The following is a 24,751-nucleotide window of genomic DNA, read 5'->3' on the forward strand; positions in this document are numbered from 1 at the left end:
TCTGAAGATGAAAGATTAGAGGAAGATTATGTGCTCAGCTGTTTTTTTTATTAATCCTCACCCAATAATATTTTTCCCATTGATTTTTTTTTTTTTTTTTTTTTTTTTAGAAAGAGTGAAAGGGAGGGATAGAGGGATGGATGGAGTAAGGGAGGGAGAGAGAGAGAGAGAAACACATTGATTGGTTGTCTCCTGCACATGCCCTGACTGGGCTGGGAATGAACCTGCAATCCTTCCATGCACAAGGTAATGCTCTAACCATTGAGCACACCAGCCAGGGTGTGTTTCCAAATAAAGGTCTAGGGGGTGGTTAGACAAAGAAATTAGAGCTAGAGGTTTTACTTTGGGATTCTTTCATCATGAAGAATGGCATTGCCTAGGACTCAGTGGTCGGCAAACTCATTAGTCAACAGAGCCAAATATCAACAATACAACGATTGAAATTTCTTTTGAGAGCCGAAAACCGACTTTTGGGCATGGGCCACGAAGTTTCAATCGCACTGTACGTGCGCACCCGCACGTAGTATTTTGTGGAAGAGCCACACTCAAGGGGCCAAAGAGCCGCATGTGGCTCGCGAGCCGCAGTTTGCCAACCACTGGCCTAGGTAAAAGGAACATTGATTCCCCAGGAAGGGCTAAATAAAAAGCGTTGGATTGTCCAAATCTATTATTTTCATTCTTTAACCTATAGGATTACTCTAGTTTATCACATTTTATGTTAAATATTTTGGCTGTTTTTTCACTTATAACATTACCTATGACTTTTGGATTATGAGGTAAATTGTTGCTGAATTTCCTGAATACCATAGCAGGTACATGTCTGTGGATTTAGGTAGTGGGTACCTCAGATGCTTGCTAACTAAACGCATTGTGTAGTTAATACTTTCGTCAAGTATTCCATGTTTTGATACAGAAATCTACTAAAATAATCTGGCATTTGATGTGCTTAGGCACTTTGAAGAGTGCTCACATAACTTTTTCTCGAACCACTAATCTGCCATATAGCATAGAGCTTATTTAAGGAACCAGTGAGCTCTCGAAAATACGTTTGTTTTTAAATTAATAGGGCACTATTTTCCATTAGAGCTGCATTGGATTAAATTATTACCCATCTCGCGTCTGAAATTCAAATGCCTTTGTCTTGTCTCTCGTGTAACTAGTAAACCGGTTACAAAGGAAATGTCACTTCACATAAGATTTAGTTACCAAGATTTTTGAAAAGAAACAGACATGTTCCTCACAGCGCCCTAACCATGCAGCTTCGTGGGGCTTCAAGTTGCTCAAACTGTGCTACGAGGAAGCCCTTAACTGCTCAGAAGGCCAGGGACTGAAATGGAGCACTGCACAACTCTTCACCGGGCGGCTTCGCTTCCAAATCCGGCCTTCGAGGCATCCCAAGACGGGGCCAGCCCGGTCCCCCTCCCAGGCTGCAGGGGGTTCCTAGCCTGAGCCGCGGACGCCCCAGGCTCTCGAGAAAGTGAAGCGGCGCAGGGCCCCGGGAGGTCTCATTGTCCAGCGGGGAGACCGGGTCTTCCCGGAACGACTCCCGTTCAGGGTGCCGTCGGCCAGGTTGACCTGAAGTCTGTGGGTCCCCGCGCCGCTCCCCTCCCCCGCTGCCCCATTGTCTGCTTCGCCCCGCCCCGGGGGACACGTGCGCTCGCAGCTTCCCCAGCGAGGAGCGCGTGGGGCGGCGGCGGCGTGTACACCGCTTGGAACGGCTACGCGGCCGCGGCGCTGGGGCGGGGTCCGGTGCGCACGGACCGGTGGGTGCCCCCCACGCGGAGAGCTGCGGCCGCGTTCGGAGCCCCCGCCCGGAGTCTCGCGGGCTTGGGACACGGTCGGGGGTGGGGCGGGAGGGCGCTCAGTGGGGGCGGCGTGCGCGGGTCGCGGTGGAGGGAGTTGGGTGGGGCGGGGTGGGGAGATGCCTGTCTCCTGACAAAGGAGAACGAGTGGGACACGCTGAGCCGACCGCCCCGCCCCGCCGGGAGGGGAGCGGGGGGCGGAGTATCGGGAGGGGAAGGGGCGGGCCTTTCATTCACTCTCGGCCCCTCGGCCGCCGCCGGAGCGGAAGGGCGGGGTCTCGCGGCCCCAGTCCCCCGGGGGTGAGGAGCGGAGGAGGCGGCGGGGCGAGGGGCGGAGCCCTGAGGCGCGCGTCCCGAGGCGTCGGCGACGTCGTCACGTCAGCGCGGGAGAGAGAAAGAGAGGAGCGGACTCGGCAGGGACGGGGGACGGGGCCGAGAGAGCGAGAACGAGGGAGCCAGCGAGCGTGCGAGCGAGGCGGGGAAAGGCGGCCAGTCGTATCCGAACGGCCGCGGACGGGAGCGGGAGCGGTGGGGGAAGGAGCAGGGAGGGAAAGAAGGAAGGCTGAGGGGAGAAGGTGGACGGAGGCTGGTGGCGGCGGCGGCGGTGGTGGTAGGGGGAGAAGGAGGAGCTGGAGGAGGGCAGGGGCTGAGGGAGTGAGTGAGAAGAGCGGACGCGCCAGGAGGGGAGGGGAGGGAAGGGGTGTCACGCGGGGGCGCGCGCGCACGGGGAGCGCGCTCGGAGGCGAGTGGAACTGGATCGGGTTTGCTGCCAGCGGCGTGAGCTTCGGCCGCCATTTTACAACAGCTCCACTCGCGCTGGACACAGGGAGCAGCGAGCACGCGTTTCCCGCAACCCGATCTCCTCGGACAGGATTCTTCCGCCGCAGCCCAACGGGGAGGTAACGACCGCCAGGAGCCGGGTTTGGGAGGGGTGCTTCGTGACATTGTAGAGTGGGCTGGGGGAGGGCGGTGTGGGGAGAAACCGGCTTTTCTGGAAAATGGATTCCAATGAGAACAGGAGCACGTTGACTGGGGCTGCTTGGGAGCAGGCCGCGGCCCGCGCCGCCACTTCCTCCACTCCATGTGCTGCCGCCGTCCGGGCTTTGTCTGCGGCGCTCCCGGGAGGAGGCGGCCCCGTGACCGCGCGGACCGCGAGCGGCGGCGGAGTTGGTGCTGTCGTGGCTGTCGCCGCGGCGCGGGAGTGGGCGGAGAGGAGCTGGTCCCGTCCCGCAGCCGGGAGGCGGGCTGGAGTGGTACTCGCAGTCCGGTCGGCGTCGGGCAGTTCGCGGAATGCCGTCGCGCCGCCAGGTTGTCGGCCCCGGTCCGGGGGTGGGACAGCTGGCCGGGGCGCTGCCGTCGCTGTACGGACCGGAGAGGGGTGGGGGCTTGCACCGCGCGCCGCTGCTCGCGGCTTGTCGGGGCAGGCGGGCGGCCGGGGGTCGCCGGCGGCTGGGGCGGAGAGAGCCATGTGTCACGGTGGGGGTGGGGGGCGGGGAGATCCTGTGGCCTGTCGCCGACGCGGCATCGGTGTTGAGGGGTGAGGTTGTGCTGCTGATGCTTTCCGGGAACTCAGACCGCGGCTTCGGGTTGATGTTGGGAGCCGGTGACGGTCGTCTTGGCCTGGGACTCGGTGGGTTTCCGTTGGAGGAAGTTGTAGGACATTTGAAGGCGCAGAGCACGTGTTTCTAATGGGCTCCTGGTGCCCTCAGCGGTGAGGCTGCCACTCTGGGTGTGGAGTCGGGGGCGGGCTTTGGGGTGCGGGGGTGAAGGGTGGAGAAATTGGGTGGTGGGAAGGTATCTTGTGTGAGCGCTTTGTTCTTCGCTAGCTGTTGTTACTGATCTATAAGCGGCAGGCGGGAAAAGCGCGCACTTTGGGGGTTTACCTTTGAGAGGGAAAAGCTGAGCTTTTCTTTACCCACACGCACCTCATTCTCTGTATGGGCACAGCTGCATGTGGCACGCTGGCTGGTCCTCAGCTGATTGGGCTCCATTTGTAATGTCGTTTTTCCTAGGACCTAGGGAGTGTTAGCAGGTGAGTCAGGGGTGGTGCTAAGGAAAAACAAGTGAATCCTTTTTTGCCCCTCGCTCATCAGGCTTGTCAGGCGATAGTGACTTTAAGGCTTCTTTAAAGGGAGGCACAGGCTGATGTAGAACTTGGTAGAGAAAGTAAAGATTGGGGCTCTCATTTTGTCCTCTACCCTTTTTGAAGATCCTAGTTTAATTTTGCTTATTGCGTTTGAACAGATCTCTGGAAACATGGCTACAGAACATGTTAATGGAAATGGTACTGAAGAGCCCATGGATACTACTTCTGCAGTTATCCATTCAGAAAATTTTCAGACATTGCTTGATGCTGGTTTACCACAGAAAGTTGCTGAAAAACTAGATGAAATTTACGTTGCAGGTAAGAACTAACACTTGCAAAATTATATTATGAAATTTTTCTATTGGATTTCTGGCTTTGAGCTAAAATAGCAACTTTTTGTGGTTTCCAATAAGTGTGGGAACTGGAGTTTGGTTTTGCCTTGTTGTGATAGTTGTGAACTAGAGGTTAAGGTGTACTGTACATAGTAGAGGGAGGGAAGGAAGGAAGGTTAGGAGGTAAATAAAGGCTGGCTGGCCAGATGGATAAGTATATGATGGTAGCAACAGCTGCTAACTGTTGGGAACAGGCCATGTGACTTTTGGGGGTATTTTTATAGTAGGATTCTTCCTAATTAATTTGGTAACTGTAGACTGGTTGTCTGTCTGTCTTGGTGTGGCTTTTGCTTTTTCTAGTGGTTATTTGAAATGGGTAGAGGTTCAGTTGTCAGCCTTGGTTTTTTGTTGGTTGATTTTAGGATTTGTATATTTACTGTAGAAATACTTAGTATTCAGAACTATCTGACTTCAAGAACAAGGTCTAAAAGAAATTGAGTCATTATTGTAAGTGTGGTTGAGAGGGCTTCTTTAGTTCAGAGTGCAGTTTCAGAATGGCTAAAGTATGTGTTTGTCATTAAATAGATGGTAAGAGGAATGGAAGAATACTTAGTTGACACACATGCTACCTTTATTGGTAAATCTGGTATTTTCTTTAAAATAGATCTTTCCAAAAATATTAAAAGTGGACAACTAATTAAGTTTTTTCTTCTCCAGGGCTGGTTGCACATAGTGATTTAGATGAAAGAGCTATAGAAGCTTTAAAGGAATTCAATGAAGACGGCGCATTGGCAGTTCTTCAGCAGTTTAAAGACAGTGATCTCTCTCATGTTCAGGTAATACTAATTTAATGTCAGCATGAAAAGAATAAAAATCTTCTTGAGTAGTTTTGATGTAGTTTAAGTTTGATTTAATAAGATACAGATGACATAATTATTAAATAGGATTGGAAAATTACTTTTCAGAACAAAAGTGCCTTTTTATGTGGAGTCATGAAGACTTATAGGCAGAGAGAAAAACAGGGGACCAAAGTAGCGGATTCTAGCAAAGGACCAGATGAGGCAAAAATTAAGGTATGTCTTAAAAAAGTACTTTGCTCCCTTTAGTTTTAAAGTTCTTTTAACTATTTTATAGCTTTGCTAAATATTCTGTGGATGTGAAATGAGTTTTTTTTAAGTTAATTGAGAATTAATGACCATGAGATAATTTGCATTTTTTTTCTAATTACTATTTTTGAAAAGTTTTCTGCCTTTAACTGTTGGTTTCTAAAACAATTCGCTGTTCTTAATTAAGGTTATGGGTTTTTGTTTGTTTGTTTGTTTCCCAGCTATACTGATGTTAAGCCTTTGCTATTGGTATTCTAAATAAAAGATTGAAAAAAGTCCATCCACCATATTTTAGATGGTTTTTGAAAATCTGCAAGTCCAGGTTACTGACAGCGGAACCAAAATGGGAGGGGATCAGTTCAGCCCAGGCTGATGGAGAGTGTACATCTAGCAGTTGACTCCTTCTCTTGAAGGATTCTCAAGCCCTCAAATGAAATGTATTTAGAATTTTAATACTGCCTTCTTTCCCCTTCGTTATTATGGCTAACTTGTTCATTCCTAAAAGCAGCATGGAAATGAAAGTGAGAAAACAGGCTAGGAGTGGGAGTTTTTTTTTTTAAGGTCCTATAAAATAGTAAAGGTCCTCAAAGTCAATTAGGTTTTGATCTTTGTGTAGATCATACTAGTTTTTACCTGGTGTTCTTTTGCTTTTTAATTTTATTGATTTCATTAAAAAATTTTTTTCAAAGAGGGAGGGAGAGTGGTAGAAACATCTATGATGAGAGAACCATTGATTGGCTGCCTCTTGCACGCCCCTTACGGGGATAGAGCCTGAAACCGAGGCATGTGCCTTGATCCGGAATCCATCCAGGACCTCCTGATTCATAGGTCAACACTCAACCACTGCTGCACTGTCAGGGCTTACCTGGTGTTCTTAATATAGTGTGCCAGTGCTCTTGACCCAAGAGTTATGGTTTAAGAAAGTCAGTTATTAAAACAGTATAGATGTTAGGTGGTGTTTTAATGGTGTGGGAAGAATGAAGCTTTGAATATAGAGTTAGTGGTTAAGGGCATCCATAAATTTGAGGCTTTCACAGGTCTAGCTGTCAGTGAATTGTGTTTGAACTGTAAATCTAACTTTTCCATAGAAATTTTACCAATGTAATTAAATCTACATTGGGAGTTAGACTTATTAAAATTTTATAAAAAGTTTAAAGTGTAATTTGTGTGACTTTTAGTTCTATCTTTGGAAGGGAGTAGCTTAAAGTGTTACTGTAACTTAAATTGTGAGAAGGCAGAAGCATTTTTATAGGTGGTTTAACAAGGAATAAGTTTTTCCTTTTTGTTTTTAGGGATTGACATAAAAGGTATTATTTGGGTCATATATAAAAATTAAGGTATAAGAAGCACAGGGATTACATATGGGAAAAAAGGGAAGATGAGCCAGTTAATGGTTTAGTTTATGTGACAGTAATAGGTTTGAGTTTATTTTTGTTACTAACCAATGTTGCACCCTCAAGCAAACATTTGAGTATAATAGAAAAAGACTGCTTAAAATATTTAATGCTTTTTTAAAGTTTAGGAATAGAGGAGTTTTTGTCATTTACAGTATTTCTTCACTTAATGTTCTTTGAGTAGAAAACGTTAAATGTGTCTGGTCATTTTCAGAGACAGGTGATCCCAAATTATTGAACAGAATTTTGCTAAGTTTTGTGCCTGGTGTGTTTTTATTTCACAATTTATTAGCTAATTATCAGATTGGTTTATTATTTGGAAAACTGGTTTTGTGCTTTGCGGTTTGAGATGGTGAAGGGGAATAATTCTTGGTTTTTTCCTTAGGCTAACCATGGACTACTACTTTCCTAGTACTTTTGCTTATAATAAGGGATGAAGAGAAACTCCTAATGCTCTAAGTAAATATGAGTGTAAATTTTAACAGTTCATTTGCAGAGAGATAAAATGTAGAAGTTATTTTACACTTACAATTTTTTAAAGTTTTCAAAGTCATTTGGCTTTTTTATTTTTTCTGAAAGACCCATGCTGTTCTGTGAAGTATTGACTGTCAAATGAATAAGAGGTTGTTTTTCCTGTAGCTCCTAAGTTTCTGGACTTAACTTAGTTTGAGGAGTGTAATTTCTATAAAGGTTGGCGACATGCCCACAATGGCAATGTGTACTAGGAGTGTGGGATATAGGGAATTTATTGGATAAGAAATCCAGATTTAGGAGATGTAACTTATTCATCTCCTCCTTCAGGAGCGAATTAAACTCAGCCTTTTTTTTTTTTAAAGGTTCTATTGCTCTTATTGATGCTTCCATTGGCTGCTTCTTATATGTGCCCTGACTGGAGATGGAACCTACAACTTGGCATATTGCGACAATGCTCCTATGCATCTGAGCTACCTAGTCAGGGCAGTGCAGTCATTTTTTAGGAGGTATTAGAATGCATACACCATGCCTTGAAAGTTGTTGGTGGATTAATATGTTTCCTGTTGTTCACTAAGCACACTCAATAATTAGAGACCAGCAAATAATTTGAACAGGATCTTGAGATTTTTCACTATAAATTAGGGCTATTACAAGTGTATATTAAAGGAGACATTCTAGAACAGACACCAGACACCTGTTTGTAGGAATGTTGCCAAGATAAAGAGGAAAATTTGAACAAGATTTATTTCAAATTTTAATGGCTAAATGCAAGTGTGGTCTTGTGAATTAAATGTATTAATGACATTTGAATTCTTTAAGGCACTCTTGGAAAGAACAGGCTACACACTTGATGTGACCACTGGACAGAGGAAATATGGGGGACCACCTCCAGATTCCGTTTATTCAGGTCAGCAGCCTTCTGTTGGCACTGAGGTAAAGAAACTAAAAACTTGTACTTTTTGTGGTAAATGCACAGGTGTCTGGTTTCCTAAAGGAACTCTCCATGGTTTTTACTTCATATTTAATTACAGATTTTTGTGGGGAAGATCCCAAGAGATCTATTTGAGGATGAACTTGTTCCATTATTTGAGAAAGCTGGACCTATATGGGATCTTCGTCTAATGATGGATCCACTCACAGGTCTCAATAGAGGTTATGCGTTTGTCACTTTTTGTGCAAAAGAAGCAGCTCAGGAGGCTGTTAAACTGGTAAGTTTTTTTTTTTCCCTTCAGTCTTCACATGCAGTATCTTAAAGCCATTTTTTATCTGACTGTGCCTGTCTTTTACATCCTCTGTGTACACACTGTAGCAGTATTCTTTGCACGTGTAGTTAGTTGATCAGACTCAGAATCTATATGGTAGTATGGCAGAATTCCTGGTTCTATGAAACATCTGACTTAGTGATTATTGTTTATAATTTATAGGAAAGTTAAAGTTTAAGAAAGTAACTGTAGTAGGTAGGGTCTCCCAGAGTTTTTGGCCATCCCTTTTTCAAAAATATTTCACAAAAACATTGTGATGATAAACTTCTAGTTTATGAAATAAATGATTTTGTGGTGAGTGGCAATGCTTGATTTAAAAATACAAGTTATTAGATGAGGACCTTGTGATTTTTCTAACTTATAAAAAATTTTAATGTTTTAAATTATGGCTTATATAACTCTTCCTTCAAACTAGTTTTATTAAATTCTGTGACTGAAGTTCCTATATTTGATAGTTGAAGGTGCTAAGGGTTAATTTTTTTAAAGAAATATTTTTATTGATTTTTAGAGAGGAAGGGAGAGGGAGACCAATAGAAACATTGATGAGAGAGAATCATTGATCGGCTGCCTCCTGCACATCCCACACTGGGGATCAGGTCCACAACCTGGGCATGTGCCCGACTGGGAATTGGACCGTGCGTGATCTCCTGGTTCTTCAGTCAACGCTCCATTGAGCCATGCTGGCTGGCTCATACTTATTTTTTATTACTGTCTGATGGATAGGAGGATTGGCATTTTATTTTGGTGCTTTTAAAATATATTCTTAGTGATAGTGGTATATATCTACTGGGATGAATTGAACATATTGTTTTTTTATAAAAGACGCTTCAATGTGACTAGGATTATGGTGATAATAAAATTAGGAGATTTGCCTTAATTTAGCAGTAAAAGAAGGGACTAGACTTTTGAGGAAATTAAAAATTCTAAAATACAAAACAAGTTGATTTGGATGAGGTTGGGGTGTGTGTGTGTGATTGATTTCAGAGAGGAAGGGAGAAGGAGAGATAGGAAACACCAATGATGAGAGAAAATCATTGATCGGCTGCCTCCTGCACCCCCCTACTGGGGATTGAGCCTGCAACCTGGGTATGTGCCCTTAACCTGTATTGAACCCGGGACTGGACCCTTCAGTCTGCAGGCCGATGCTCTATCCACTGAGCAAAACCAGTTTTAGGGCGATTCAGCAATGACTTTCCTCCACAGATTAAAAGCATTGTAGATTTTAAATTTGCGTCTGAATTATTTGTAAAAATGGGTTAATTGACGTTAATTGCTGAAGAGGCATGGAGTTAGAAGCAACTGCAAACTTAAATGACCTCATTTTCAGCCAATATCTGCCTTGGATTTTGGGGGCTAAAAAATGCATCCCCAAATGATGATAATTTAGAACTAAATTTGTGGAAAGGTGAATAATAGCTACCACCTGAATGCTTTTTAAGGCATAGGAGCTGTGCCTCCATTTTTATCTTGAAACTAGAGGCCCAGGTCCCTCGGCCTGGCCTGTGGGATCTGGCCGAAACTGGTTCTTGGAAATCCCCTGAGGGGTCCCAGATTGCAAGAGGGTGCAGGCCAGGCCCAGGGACCCCACCAGTGCACGATCAGGGCGCGGGGCGAGGGGGGGGCTCCAGGGCATGTCCAGCCAGTTTTGCTCAGTCTGGATCCAGATAGGCCGGACCCCCAGCCGCAAGCTAAACTAATGGTTGGAGCATCTGCCCCCTGGTGGTCAGTGCACATCATAGCGAGCGGTTGAGTGGCCTTAGCATATCATTAGCATATTACACTTTGATTGGTTGAATGGACACTTAGCATATTAGGCTTTTATCATATAGGGTTCCACCTCAACCCATTCTTCAAGATACATGGAATTATTTTCATTTTGCAGAAGAGTAAATAGGCTGGGTGGCTTACTGAGGTCATTCTGCTTTAGTTTGATACTGGGTTTGCTTAGGAGTGCCTATTAACTAGATATAACAAATGAAGCCAACAGTAGCTTCGCTGCTATCATCCTAGTGTAAGGTACTATTCAAAGAATCCTCCTAGTTGGTCTCACTGCTCTGTATTGCTTCTTTACAGTTTTAACCATTCAGCAACATAGATTAGATCATAAACATTCCCATGCTGAAAACTCTAATAATGGTTTCCAAAAGAGGTCCTATCTTCTCAAGATTCTTCTTAACCTTTCTCCTCTTACTCTTTATTATCCTTCCATCCATACTTTGCCATTTTTGTCCTGCACATAAGCTCTATTTGCATCTCAAGGTTACCTTCTGCTGTCTTGTTTTCTAACACTTCAACCAGTTATCACAACTGCTGCCTTATTATCAAGTCTTCTTAGAAGGCCTTTTCTGACTTTGAGCACCAAGCACCCAGCTGCCCCATGATGGTATTATGAACTTGATAAAATAGAATGCTTAGATGTACTTAAAATTATTTCTTGACTGTATAAGTTATTTGCTTATGTCTCATCATCAGAATATAAACTCTTTTTTTCCCCCTGTATTCCCTGACATTTCTGAATTTTAAAAAATAAGTTTTTCTTGATTTTAGAGAGAGGGAGGGAGAAAAAGAGAAACATTGATGTGAGAGAGAAACATTAATCAGCTGCCTCCCGCATACACTACTTTTCCTGACCGGAAATTGAACTAGCGACTCTTAAGTGTACAAGATGGTGCTTAACGAACTGAGCCACATTGGCCAGGACTGTGTTCCCTGTCATTTAGAACAGTGCCACTATGCAGTAGGTCCTGGATAAATAACCTGACTGGCAGGCCAGTGTTATTTAATCCATTATTTATGACCCTTAGAATTTGTAATATTCCTATTAGCTGTGGGCCATTTTGCTATTGAAAGATTTTCTAGTTTCCATTTGCAGTGATTTATTCTGTGCTACCTTCAGTCAAGGGGATTGTTGTAGATGAAAGGGGGGATGGTGGTGGTGGTGAATCTTTTCCCCTCACCCCCTGGGGAATATTTGGAAGTATATGTAGTGGTTGGCATTGTCACAAAGATCAGGAGGAAGAGCAGGCAAGTGTGTGTGTATGTATTTGTGGTATGCTGCTAGGATTGGAGCTTAAGGTCACTGGCGTTGCAATGCCCATTACAGTCCTACACAGGGTGGGCAAAAAGTAGGTTTATAGTTGTGAGTTCTCTAAACAGTTTACTCTTGTATTTATTGCATTACTTATTTGTATTAATGTTATTATTTTATATCCTTACTCAATGATTTATCTTTTAGGTAACAATGGCTGGTAACCCCTGTGTAATGGAAAAATCCTGCTGAAAATACTAATAGTGCCAGTGTTACAAACACTGGAATGGTTGATCTCTATTTGCATATTAAAAATTATGGTTTTATAGTTACTGATGGTTTTATTTACCAAAGTGGTTGTATACCACTATAACATGTGCACAGTCATTTTGATGAATGCAGCTGACAAGATAGCTCCACAAAAATACTTTAGTAGCAATTTAGCAAATATTTAGTGGACTTAACCATGAAATTTTTTATTATAGGCATACAAGGTAGTTTGATTCAACTCTTGACTTGAGAGTTTCCAGGACATGTGAGGCTAATTACAAGTAAAGTAGACGCAGAGGGTCCCAAGGGTAACTGAGGGATGAAAGGATAGATTGCTTAGAGAAGGCTTTGTGATAAAGAGGCTTGATCAGGACAATGAAGGAAATAGTGGTGACTCTAGTTAAAGCAGTGTGTTTGGTGGAAAGAAGTATGAGATGAAACTTGTATAAAGTCAGTGCCAGAAAGCATTAGTCATGACTGCTGGGCAAGTTGCATGGTGCCATTAAAATGTTGAGCCTTGGTATGGGTAGCATGATATCAATGGCAGAACAGTGACGGATGTTTGAGTGAAGAGAACAAAGGCCAGGAGAGAGGCAGCAATATAAAGGAGAGATTAAAGATTTTGAAGGGAGAAATGATAGTCAGTGGTGTATCGTTGGTTCTAATTTTTTTTCCAGTGATGTAAATGAGGGTGTAGTTCGACTGCCCTTGACATGTTTGGTGACTTAAATCTGCATGAAGTGATAAAAGGCCTGGATGACAATATCAGGATCTCAAAAGATTTTGGTGGACAGATAGTTCACACCAGCAAGATGGAATTGAGGACAAAACACAAGTTCTATACAACTAATATCACATGGAAGCTGTAGTGTGAGTCAGCAGTGTGGTGTAGTTGCCAAATAAGCTAAGGTAATCATGGACTACATGTTATAGAGGCATGGTGTCTAGAAATGGAAGATTAGTAATAGTCTCCAGCTTATTATAAACTCCTCAGTCTCAGTCTGCATCTACAATATTATGTTATGGGTGTCACTATTTGGTGGCACTCTAGGATGCACTTTAGTTTGCCAATATCAGGGAAGGAGTGATTATTAATCGAGCATATAGAGAACAATTGAGTCTTCAGCATTGTGTGCAGATAAATGAAGTGCTGTCATTTGGGGGAGGAAATAGAGTTACTGTAGAATTTTTGGGAAGTAAATTTTGGTTAAGTGTGTAAAGAAGACTTTGTAATTAAATGTTTAAAAATAAAGTAGACAAGCTTGCAAGTAATGGCTTTGCTGCTATAAGAAGAATTAGGACTGAGCATCCACTTCTGGATCAGATTCCAAATCTGAGATTTCTAAATTTCTGGGGATTTGTGGCTGGCTATGAGGAAAGGAAAAAATGACTTGTTATTTTGAGCCTAGATGACAGAAATGTTCCAGACCGTACAACTGTTTTGGTGTTTGAAATACTGAAACTGCATTGATTAATGTTCAAAATTCATCTTTATTTTATTTGGTCACCTCACTGTGGTACTGGATCTGAAAGCTAGATTCTAAAACTTAACATCAGTGCCCATTTTTCTAGAAGAGTTTAGAAAGACCTCACTTTTTAAAAATTATGAAACCATCATAGTGGCCTGATATACTAACACTTGAGAGTTAGGTTTATCAGCAAATTAGAATCTCTCTTAAGGAGAGATTTTTGTAATGCCTTTCTACTATCTAACTCACTGTCATCCAGCTGGGATGTGAAGTTTATTTTTGAATTTAAGTTGATTGATTGGTCTTTAAAATTGAAAAATTAGAAAAGTTAAGCAATTCATATATATATGAAAGTGTGTGCTTAATCTGCATGTGGGAAATTGGACACTGTTTAAAGAAATGTTTATTTCTAGTACCTTTGCTTTACTTGAACAATATGCTCAGAGGATCTTTGTTCCTTAGTGACTTACTTTCACTGGAGAGCCAGTTTACTCTATAGGCTAGCTGTCATTGTTTAAAGCCTTTTTTTTTTTTTTTAAAGTAAAACAATATGAAGAGTTATAGTTTACTTTATAAATCCTGCTAAATCTTCATGTCATTTATATTGTTCAGAGACCACAGCCATTCTTAATATACCTTTTGCCTACCCTGCCTTGATTAAACATAGCAGGGCTCATGATAATGGGTTGGAAGGGAAGAACTTTTTCTTCTGTCCATAATAATAGAAACATTACTACTTTAAAGCAGCATTGTAGATATTGAAGGAAGTGGTATAACCAGTAATGAAAATTTTTTAAATAAAATTAAAACCACACGCCAGTATTTTCTTAAACAGTTCCTGCTCTTAGAAAATTTGGGGAACAAAAACATAAAAGGGAAAGCTATACCAAATCCTGTCATCTTCAAAATAACTCCTGTTTCTCCCTTTAAACACCTTATATTTCCTTCCCTTCCTTTTTTTAAAAAAATATTTTAATTGTTTTTGTCAACTCCTAGAGTTAAAAAAGATGAAATGACCAAATTGAAAGCCATTGATTTGCCCTAACCTATTTTATGCTAGATTATAAAAATCTAGGAAATATACATAGCTGAAAACAATTTATTGTATTAGGTGAACTTATTTGTGAAATAGGATATTGTAGTCTACTTGTCTATAATCTCATGCAATGATGGATTCAACCATAACTCTACTATTAGCAGGTAACCCATATATTTATACTTTTAAGAGGTTTTTGGTATAAATAGAATGTAAATACTGTGAGAAAATGGTCTGTGGCATGATTTTTCAGCCTCATAGAGCAGATAATTCTTAATGCTGGGCTATCCTGTGAATTGCAGTATGTTTAGTAATATCTCTGACCTCTACCTATCCACTAAATACCAGCAGCAAGCCTCCCAATCTTAGTTGACAACCAAAATAGTCTCTAGACATTGTCAAATGTCCTGGGAGTCAAAAATCACTCCTGTTGAGAACTATTGGTATATGATAACACAGAAGGGTGCTTTTGTTGACCTTTATAGGATTTAGGGATGTAGGGTATTCTGATGGTTGAGCTCAAATCTACAAGTATGCAGAGGAGTTTGGATAGTGGAAGTTTCAGGGAAAGCATTTTATTAAGAGTCTTGGTTAGGATGAAAGTTGTTTGAGAAATGTTGTAAATAGCTAAGATTATAGTATTGTGGAGATTAAGGCATTTTAGGATGGACTTACGATGTACAGGTATTTGAACTTTATCTTTTTGGTGATGGGAAGCCTTTGAGAGATTTTTTTTCCAGTAGGCAAAAAATTATTTGGAAAAAAAATGTCTCTGGAATAAGTAGAGAGAATCCTGGGGTCATAATGACCACAGACTTGTGTAGAGTGAATGGAGTGGTGGGTTTGGAAGTATAACTGTTCTGAACTGAAGGAAGGGTGTTTGAGCATTATGTTAAAATTTGAATATCTGGAGATGGGGAAAGGAATAGGGAGAGATCTGTTTTCTGACTTTAATGCATACTTTTCATATATCTGTTATTTAAGAATGGGAATAAGAGGGAGAGAAGAGTAGTTTTACTTTTGCCACCAGGCTGGTCTATAAGTTATATGGAAATTCATGTTGATTCTTTAGTTTGTATAGCTTCACTTGTATGTCATTTAAGGTAGATATTGAGGCCAGATGTGGAGGAGGATTAATCAATAATTATTGCTGCTGACACCATTATTACCACCTTGAAATTTTGATGTGGTTTTTACTATGTAATATATATAATCCACTTTTCCAGATAACTTGAATACTTTTGAACTTTGGTTGGTAATTAACACGGATCGGTGTATTTGTCACTTTGACAGATTGGGTTTTATCTCTACAATATTTCACTCTTCTATAGGATATGGTTATGTGAAGATTAAGTTTACTTTTTACCATAGTTTTGTAGTTACTACTATACTTTTATTATAATCTATCTACTTGTTTTTCCTTCAACTTTATTGCAGGGTTAATAAAATTTAACTGGGGGTGGGGGAGTAGAGTTGGATTCAGACTAACAAGATTCTCTCTTTTAGACTTAAGTTCTAAATTTCAAGGTCTTGACAATTTTTTTTGCATTAATTTAATTCAAAAGTTGTTTATTGTGTTTTATCAGTATAATCTTCATATCTGTCTCAGATTATTTCCTTGTACAGTGCCTTCATGGTAACTTTTTTAATACATGTTTTTATTGATTTTAGAGGGAGGGGGAGAGGGAGATATAACGATCAATGATGGGAGAGAATCACTGATTGGCTGCCTCCTGCACTCCCCCTACTGGGGATTGAGCCTGAAATCTGGGCATGTGCCCTGACCCAGAATTGAACCAGGACCTCCTGGTTCATAGGTCAACACTCAGCCACTGAGCAACACTGGCTGGGCCATGGTAACTTTAAAATGTGTGTGTGTGTGTGTGTGTGTGTGTGTGTGTGTATTTAATTCTTTATTGCTGATAGCGCAATTTACAATAGCTAAGATTTGGAGATAGCCTAAGTGGCCATCAGCAGATGAGTGGATTAAAATACTGTGGTTTGTCTATACAATGGAATACTAAGCTTTTGTAAAAAGGAAAAAACTTTTACAACAGTTGGATGGACCTGTAGAACATTATGCTAAGCGAAATAAATATATTTTTATTGATTTCAGAGAGGAAAGGAGAGGGAGAGAGAGATGAAAACATCAGTGATGAGAGAAAATCATTGGTCAGCTTCCCCCTGCACAACCCCATACTGGGGATCAAGCCTACAACCTGGACTGGAATCGAACCTGTGACCTCCTGGTTCATAGGTTGATGCTCAACCACTGAGCCATGCCAGTTGGGCATAACTACTTTTTAAAGGATAAACTCTTCAGAAACATAGTGTTGACATTTTAACTTGTTTAAAAGATTTTGTATTTGTGTATGGGGTATGCATATCTTTCTACAATGAGCACTTACTGAATATTATGAGTATTTTAAAAACTGGTGTACTTTTTCCCCTTTCAGTATAATAATCATGAAATTCGTTCTGGAAAACACATTGGTGTCTGCATCTCGGTTGCCAACAATAGGCTTTTTGTGGGCTCTATTCCTAAGAGTAAAACCAAGGAACAGATTCTTGAAGAATTTAGCAAAGTAACAGGTAAGTTGGATTTATTTGGAAGGAAGTGCAACTTTTAATACTGAAGGTAATTGCATACTTCTATGTGACAAGCACTGTGTTAAACACTACAGTTATTGACTCATTGTATTCTCACTACAATCATATGAGATAGGTAACTATTTTTTTTTATTATTATTTTGTTATCCTCACTAGAGGATATTTTTTCCATTATTTTTTTTAGAAGGGAGTGAGGAGGGAGAAGGAGAAACATCAATGTGAGAGAGACACATCGGTTGGTTGTCTCATGCATGTGTTGGGTATTGAACCTGCAACCCAGGTACGTGCCATTGACCAGGAATCTAACCCGTCACCCTTCCTTGCGAGGGCCAATGTTCTGTCCTCTGAGCCACACTGGCCAGTGTGAGATAGGTGACATTTTCAGATAAGGAAAACAGGTAGAAAGGGTTTAGGGAAATAATTTGCTGGATGTTATGTAGTTACTAAGGAATGCAACTGGGACTTGAACTGTCTGCAGAATCATTGTTGTACATCTTGTTTTTGGAAAATTATATGTCTTTGTGTGTTGGTATGCATTTTTAGGTGGTAGTTGATGCTCTTAGTAGGGTTGTTAGATATGTAATGATTTGATTTTTCCACATTATAGGAATAACTAGAGGCCCAGTGCATGAAATTCGCGCATGGGTAGGGTCCCTAGCATCTGCGGCTGGGGCCTCCCTTCCCCCCAGCGGCCAGGGTGGGGAGGAGAGGGGGGAAAGGAGGAATTGGGCAGTTGGCTGACTGGCCCTGCCCCCTGGTTGAGCTCCCGCTCCAGGGGACAATTTGCATATTAGGCTTTTATTATATAAGTACTCTTGCTATAAGCAGAGATTATACATTGTCAGAATTGTACTAGTTCTCTAAGCTGTAAAGCAATTTTTATAATCATTTCCAAATGACAGGGTGCTTTCATTAAAACATTTTTGTCTGCCAGGGGTCCTCAAACTTTTTAAACGGGGCCAGTTCACTGTCCCTCAGACAGTTGGAGGGCCAGACTATAGTTTAAAAAAAAACACAAAAAACGAACAAATTCCTATGTGCACTGCAGGCCCGGAACGAGTCAGCTGCTAAGCAGGACAGGCAGCGGCACCCGGCGGGCTGGATAAATGTCCTCGGCAGGCCGCATGTGGCCCGCAGGCCGTAGTTTGAGGACGCCTGGCCTAGAATGTTGAACAAATTATCAGTGTATTATTAGTCTTCAGGAACTTTTGAAATTCTTAAGTAATAATTAATATATCCGATTTCCTTTTAAATAAAGCTAATCAATATCTGAGGCTAGAAAAGAGTTATTTCAGAAAATTGAGGTGTTTACTTGCATAATAAGAAAAATGTGTAACCATATCTGACCTATACTGCCATTTTCCTATGTAAAGATTTTATGCCTCATTAATGGAAGCAGATTTGTCTTTAGCTCTAATTACACACACACACACACACACACACACATATTTTTGAACATTTGTAAAGTGTTCTGCAAAGGTAAATTATCTGGTGAGTCCCCTGTAAAGATAAGTGATTATTTTTTATTTTGATATTCATGTATTATTAGAAAAATAAATCATTTGATCTACTTGTTCTTATTATTTTATCTAATTTCTCTGGAATGGTTACTTACTTTCAGAGGGTCTTACAGACGTCATTTTATACCATCAACCAGACGACAAGAAAAAAAACAGAGGCTTTTGTTTTCTTGAATATGAGGATCACAAAACAGCTGCTCAGGCAAGGCGTAGGTTAATGAGTGGTAAAGTCAAGGTTTGGGGAAATGTTGGAACTGTTGAATGGGCCGATCCTATAGAAGATCCTGATCCTGAGGTTATGGCAAAGGTAATGACAGTCAAGTTTAAAATTTTTTTTCTTAATGGGTTGGTAATGGGAGGGGAAGGCTTTAGAGATGGGTGGGGGCAGGGGAGGAATGACTTATAAAACGATTGTGTACTTTTTTTAAACAACATTTTTTTAAAAAGTGTTCTTTATTAAGAATAAGTATCATATGCATGGAAAGTGAGTATAGAAATTTGTTCATGGAACATTTGGTCATAATTGTGTAGTTGTCATGTTCATGATGAAGTAGTTAGCCTACATGGCTGTGGAGATAGTTTACTTCCACTTTTTTTTTTTTTTTAATATATCTTTACTGATTTCAGAGAGGAAGGGAGAGGGAAAGAGAGAGAGAAACATCAATGATTAGAGAGAACCATTGATGGGCTGCCTCCTGCACGTCCTCTAATGGGGATCAAGCCCGCAACCCAGGCATGTGCCCCTGACTGGAATCAAACTGGGACCCTTCAGTCCACAGGCTGATGCTCTATCCACTGAGCCAAACGAGCTAGGGCAGTTTACTTCCACTTTTGTGTCGATTCTAAGAGTAATTTCCTTGAGTTTTTGAGAATGGTGCCATTAGCTTACATGGTTTTTGTTCAGAAGTCCTACTCCTAAAAATAGTGAACTGTATTGGCTTTAGCCGAGCTGCTGCAGTTACAAGGTTTAGCTATTATTAGGTATCTTGCTTCAGCAGTCAGTTGAGACATCCTATGAGAACCAACATCTCTTGAATTAATCCTTTACTCAGTAATGCACTTTGCAGTTAGGTTATTGTACCCTTTGTCTTTTTTTTTTTTTTTTTAAATATATTTTATTGATTTTTTTACAGAGAGGAAGGGAGAGGGATAGAGAGTTAGAAACATCAATGAGAGAGAAACATCGATCAGCTGCCTCCTGCACACTCCCTACTGGGGATGTGCCGGCAACCAAGGTACATGCCCTTGACCGGAATCAAACCTGGGACCTTTCAGTCCACAGGCTGACGCTCTATCCACTGAGCCAAACCGGTTAGGGCAGTGGTCGGCAAACTCACTAGTCAACAGAGCCAAATATCAACAGTACAACGATTGAAATTTCTTTTGGGAGCCGAAAATTGACTTCTGTGCATGGGCCACGAAGTTTCAATCGCACTGTACATGCGCACCCGCATGTGGTATTTTGTGGAAGAGCCACACTCAAGGAGCCAAAGAGCCGCAGTTTGCCAACCACTGGATTAGGGCGTACCCTTTGTCTTTTAAGAATCTCCCTAAAATCAAGACACTGGTGAAATGCCAGAACGGTAAATATTGAGAAAGGATAAGTGGTTTAGAGGACAGAAGCTACCTGGGATTCTTTTTTTCTCTGGCTATTAAGTTCTCAGTGGGTTAGCACTTTAGATAAAGAAATTTGGATGCTATTTCGAGTATTTTAGAAGCAAGTGATAATGTTCCTTAGCTAAAAAGATCACATTTTATAATTATACTATTAAGAGCTTCCAGGATTGAAAGAATTTATCTTAATATTTTGAGCACTCACTCTCCCCTTTAGCTAAGTAGATTTTAAAAGCAGGTCTTAATTAGTTTTGACTACCTGTGTTAAATGTTAAATGGTCAGCAGCTATCTCAGAGGGCATGGTATTCACATTGTTAGGACATAACCACCTCCATTTTGGTTGCAAAATAATTACTAATTTAGTAACTACTGAGTATGTGGTCTTTTATAACTCAAAGTCCATAGGTTGCATTAGAATTCGCTCTTGGTGTTTGTACATTCTTCGGGTTTGACAAATGTATGACTCTATTTACCTCTGTAGTGTCAGACAGAATAGTTTCACTGCCTTAGGAATCTCCTTGATCTGACTATTCATCCTTTCCTCCCTTCTAACCACTGGCAGTTACTGATATTTCTACTGTCCATAGTTTTGCCTTTTCCCAAATGTCATATAGTTGGAATCATACAGTATGTAGCTTTTAAGCTTACCTTCTTTTAGGTATATGCATTTAAGGTTTTCTCCATGTCTTTATGGCTTCTTGGCTCATTTCTGTTAACACTGAATAGTATTTCATTATCTGAATGCACCAGTTTATCCATTCACCTACAAAAGGATTTCTTGTTTCTAGATTTTGGCAATTAGGAATAAAGATGCTGTACATGTATGTCTACATGCATGTTTTTGTGTGGATATATTTTCAACTCTTTTGCATAAATAATGAGTGTAATTTGCTGGATCATATGGTAAAAGTATGCTTAGTTTTCTAAGTAGCTGCTCTGCAAATTGGCTATTCTATCTTGCCTTCCCACCAACAATGTTCTTGTTCCTTCATATCCTCAACAGCATTTGGTGGTGATAATGTTTTGGATTTTGGCCATTATAATAGGTGTGTAATGGTATCTCACTGTTGTTTTAATTTGTAATTCCTTAATGACATGATGTTGAGCATCTCGTCATATGCCGTTTTGGCTTCTGTATATGTTCTTTGGTGAGATGTTTGTTCAGTTTTTTGCCCAGCAGTCAAGTTCCTTGGTATATATATACCCAAATGAGTTGAAAACTTAAGTCTTTTACAAATATTTTTGATATTCTTCTAATGGGTTGTGACTAAAGTTAACTTTGCAGGATGGGTGGTAGCATTTTGAAAATTGAACTCTTCAGAAATATACAGGGAGTTTGTGTTTTTTTTTTTTCTTAAATTTCAGGTAAAAGTGCTGTTTGTACGCAACCTTGCCAATACTGTAACAGAAGAGATTTTAGAAAAGGCATTTAGTCAGTTTGGGAAACTGGAACGAGTGAAGAAACTAAAAGATTATGCTTTTATTCATTTTGATGAGCGAGATGGTGCTGTCAAGGTAAATAACTGGGGCAATTATTATAGGCATCTAAAGTAGACTATTTTATCCTAGAATCAGAATGTTTTTTAAAAAATTGAAAGAAAATCTGGTCAGGTAATTTATTCATACTTCATTTCCTTAGCAAATTGTATAACTCACTAAAACTAAGTAAAAGGACAATCAGTTGAAGAGCTGGATCTTTAAATAAAATTTAACCTATTTAATCTTTTTAATGTTAATGGTAAATGATTTTTTAACTTTTAAATGGATCATAATTGTTTTGAAGGCCTCATATTGATCAATACCTAATTTTTTTAAGGCTATGGAAGAAATGAATGGCAAAGACTTGGAAGGAGAAAATATTGAAATTGTTTTTGCTAAGCCACCAGATCAGAAAAGGAAAGAAAGAAAAGCTCAGAGGCAAGCAGCAAAGAATCAAATGTAAGTAAAAGTTGTATAAATTTTAAATGTTGGTAGATTAACTGGTGAATAATAGGTGTTGCTCAAACCTGTTAGATCTGTAACATGTCTTTACCTTTGAAAAAAGATGTACTTGAAAGCTTTGAGGCACAAAGAAATGCCAAGAATCTAAAGAAATGTTTTTTGAGCTCTTGCTAGTGACCATAATGTGAAAATAATCATAATTCTAAATAATTGGAATTTATATAAGTGAAAATCTTCCTTACTATACTTTGCAGAATGTGCTCCTGAATATGTTTAAGTATTAGCTGTCCAGAAGTCTTAATATATTTCATTAAAGCGTGGAGAATCTTTTCTCAGAGGAAGGAAATATTAAATCTCCAACTTTACACTAGAAGAAATAGGCTTTACCAATACTTAGTGCCTGTTGCTACCCCAAAGATTTCATATTGTGTGTTGGCTTTGAAAAATGAAATAGAGTGTAGTTAAATAATCAAGCAACAGTTATTAAGGTGAGAGAACAAGTGTGTAATTTATATTAATTGGATCTTTTTAGAACACCTATAAAGGGATATTTGCTTATTAAGACAGTGAAGGAAACTTTTACCTGGGTAAGAAAGGAGTTTGTAATTATAAAAATATTGGTTGGTAATCTATAATAAAAGCATAATATGCATATCGACTGAATGGCCAAACAGCGGAACAAACTTCCAGATGACCTTCCAGATGAAGCCAGGGCTACAAAAGCCTCCACTTGCACGAATTTTGTGCATCGGGCCTCTAGTTGATTTATAAGGATGAAAGGGGATAATTGCTATTTGAAGCAAGAACAGTAATCATTGTACTTCTATATATATATCAGGCAGTATTCTGTCCATTGCCCTATGTGGATACAAAAGAAGAGGTAGGAAGCTTCTACTTAATATATCTATTTCTGCAGTTGGTTGTGCAGTTATGCAAATTGGCAAGTTCTGAGCCTCAATATTCAGTTTTAAAAGGGGGATCAGATTAAATTATGTAAGATGCCTTATACCATGGTTATCTAAGTGATCTATCTTTATTTGTTCTAGAACTAAAGAAACATGTTCTTTATACTTGGGGATAGTATAAAGAAAAAAGACAGCAAAGAGTAAGATTTTCAAGGGGGGGGAGCTAATGCTCTATTTCTCAAACCCCTGAGTATACTCTGTGCAGTGAAAAAAACTTTCATATCTCCTTCAGAAGATAGTTAACTGCTTTTGGTTTATTGGCGTAGTGGCAGAATATAAGTGTAGGAGATGAGATTATCTAATGTCTGATTTACAACTGTTACAGTTATGACTTGATAGATGGAGGGTGATACTAATAAATACAAGGTAAAGTGGGGAAAGTCAGTATGTCTGATAATATTTGAAAAGGAGAACAGGTCAAAAGGGATTGACTGCCTGTGATGCTTGCACTTTAACTTGCTGTAGTCATTCACTGATTTTTAAAATTAATTTAAGAACTACAGCACACATTCCTATTTGCACTTCATTGTGTTCCTTTGAGTTGAGTACTCTGTTACCCAGTTTGAGATGAGGAAACGGGCACAGAGGTCAATTTGCCCAAGGTTAGTCTACACAGCTAGTAAGTAGTGAAACTGGATTTGAACCAAGGCAGTCTTACTGCAGGGTTATCACTCTTATTCACTATACCAGGGTTTTAGTTTGTACTATAATTATTTACATTTTGTACTGGTTAATTTTTGGTTATGAGGGCTGTCTTGTGCACCATAGGATCCTTGGCCTCTTACCACTAGATGTCAGTAGCACCTCCCCCAAATTGTGACAGCTAAAAATGTCTTTAGACCTTACCAAATGTCCCCTGGGGGCAAAATTATCCCCAGTTTGGAATCACTGCACAACTGAATGCTGTTGTCATATATTTAGAGACAGAATAAGGTAATTTAACAATTGTTAAGACATTCATCACAGTGCAACAATATGAACAAAAGTAGCATTTTTAAATAAGTCAGTTGGAACAGGACCTTAATGAATTGAGTGTAAAATACATAATGAATAAACATAATCAAGAGTAAATTATTCTCATATGAAGTATTTTTTATTCATTTTTTGGGGTTATCAAGGGTTCAAATAAAATGATAAATGCTCCTAAGTTGTAAAGAACTATGTAACATTGTACTATTGGGGACATGAATTGGAATATTAAAGATATTTAGCCTTTTTAGATAGTATTTAAGCATATGCTGATTTTTTAATGATTTCTCTGAAATAACTTTGAAACTAAAATTTACAGATTTGGTTGTTTTAGCTTTTGTTTTTCTCCTCATAGCTGCATATGGTTTGCCATTAAATAGTAGTGATAACTTAGATCTAGGCACAAGATTTTTTTTCCAAAGGGCATCAGAGCCTATTTTAAGTGGGATTTTTAGTTTAATAAAAAGGATATTTGTACTGCTGAAATTCCATTATTTCTCATGTTTGTGTTCACAGTGAAAATACCACTTAGAGAACAGTGGAGAGTTTTTTGGGGGGCGTGTTGCCCATTCACTTTTATATGTATATATATTTATTGATTTCAGAGAGGGAGGGAGAGAGAAACATCAAGATGAGAGAGAATCATTTTTTAAATATATATTTTATTGATTTTAGAGAGGAAGGGAGAGGGAAAGAGAGAAATATTAATTGCTAGAGGCCCGGTGCACGAAATTTGTGCACGGGGGGCAGGGTGTCCCTCAGCCCAGCCTGCACCCTCTCCAATCTGGGACCCCTCGAAGGATGTCCGACTGCCCGTTTAGGCCCGACCCCAGTGGGCCTAAACAGGCAGTCGGACATCCCTCTCACAATCC

At 40.2% G+C, this 24,751-nt stretch overlaps 1 protein-coding gene across 6 annotated transcripts in view; it reads left to right on the top strand.

Annotated features, from left to right (window-relative positions):
- Window positions 1-2,165: 2,165 nt before the first annotated feature.
- SYNCRIP (synaptotagmin binding cytoplasmic RNA interacting protein) overlaps window positions 2,166-24,751 on the top strand; it is a 31,562-nt gene continuing 8,976 nt past the window's right edge. For 4 of the 6 annotated variants that reach the window (XR_013960543.1, XM_080667073.1, XM_080667074.1 and 1 more), the window contains exons 1-10: window positions 2,178-2,701; window positions 4,047-4,206; window positions 4,938-5,056; window positions 5,186-5,293; window positions 8,014-8,127; window positions 8,226-8,402; window positions 16,716-16,851; window positions 18,491-18,696; window positions 21,370-21,519; window positions 21,821-21,942. Coding sequence is in view for 5 of the 6 variants with exons in the window: in XM_080667073.1 (XP_080523199.1) it covers window positions 4,059-4,206; window positions 4,938-5,056; window positions 5,186-5,293; window positions 8,014-8,127; window positions 8,226-8,402; window positions 16,716-16,851; window positions 18,491-18,696; window positions 21,370-21,519; window positions 21,821-21,942 (1,280 nt within the window). In the remaining variant the exon portion in view is untranslated. Of the gene's footprint in view, window positions 2,702-4,046; window positions 4,207-4,937; window positions 5,057-5,185; window positions 5,294-8,013; window positions 8,128-8,225; window positions 8,403-16,715; window positions 16,852-18,490; window positions 18,697-21,369; window positions 21,520-21,820; window positions 21,943-24,751 lie in introns of all 6 variants that reach the window. The other 2 variants (XM_080667076.1, XM_080667075.1) reach the window with 1 other exon arrangement.

Source organism: Plecotus auritus (genome assembly GCF_963455305.1).
Source record: "Plecotus auritus genome assembly, chromosome: 4".
In the NCBI taxonomy this organism is placed as follows: Eukaryota; Metazoa; Chordata; class Mammalia; order Chiroptera; family Vespertilionidae; genus Plecotus; species Plecotus auritus.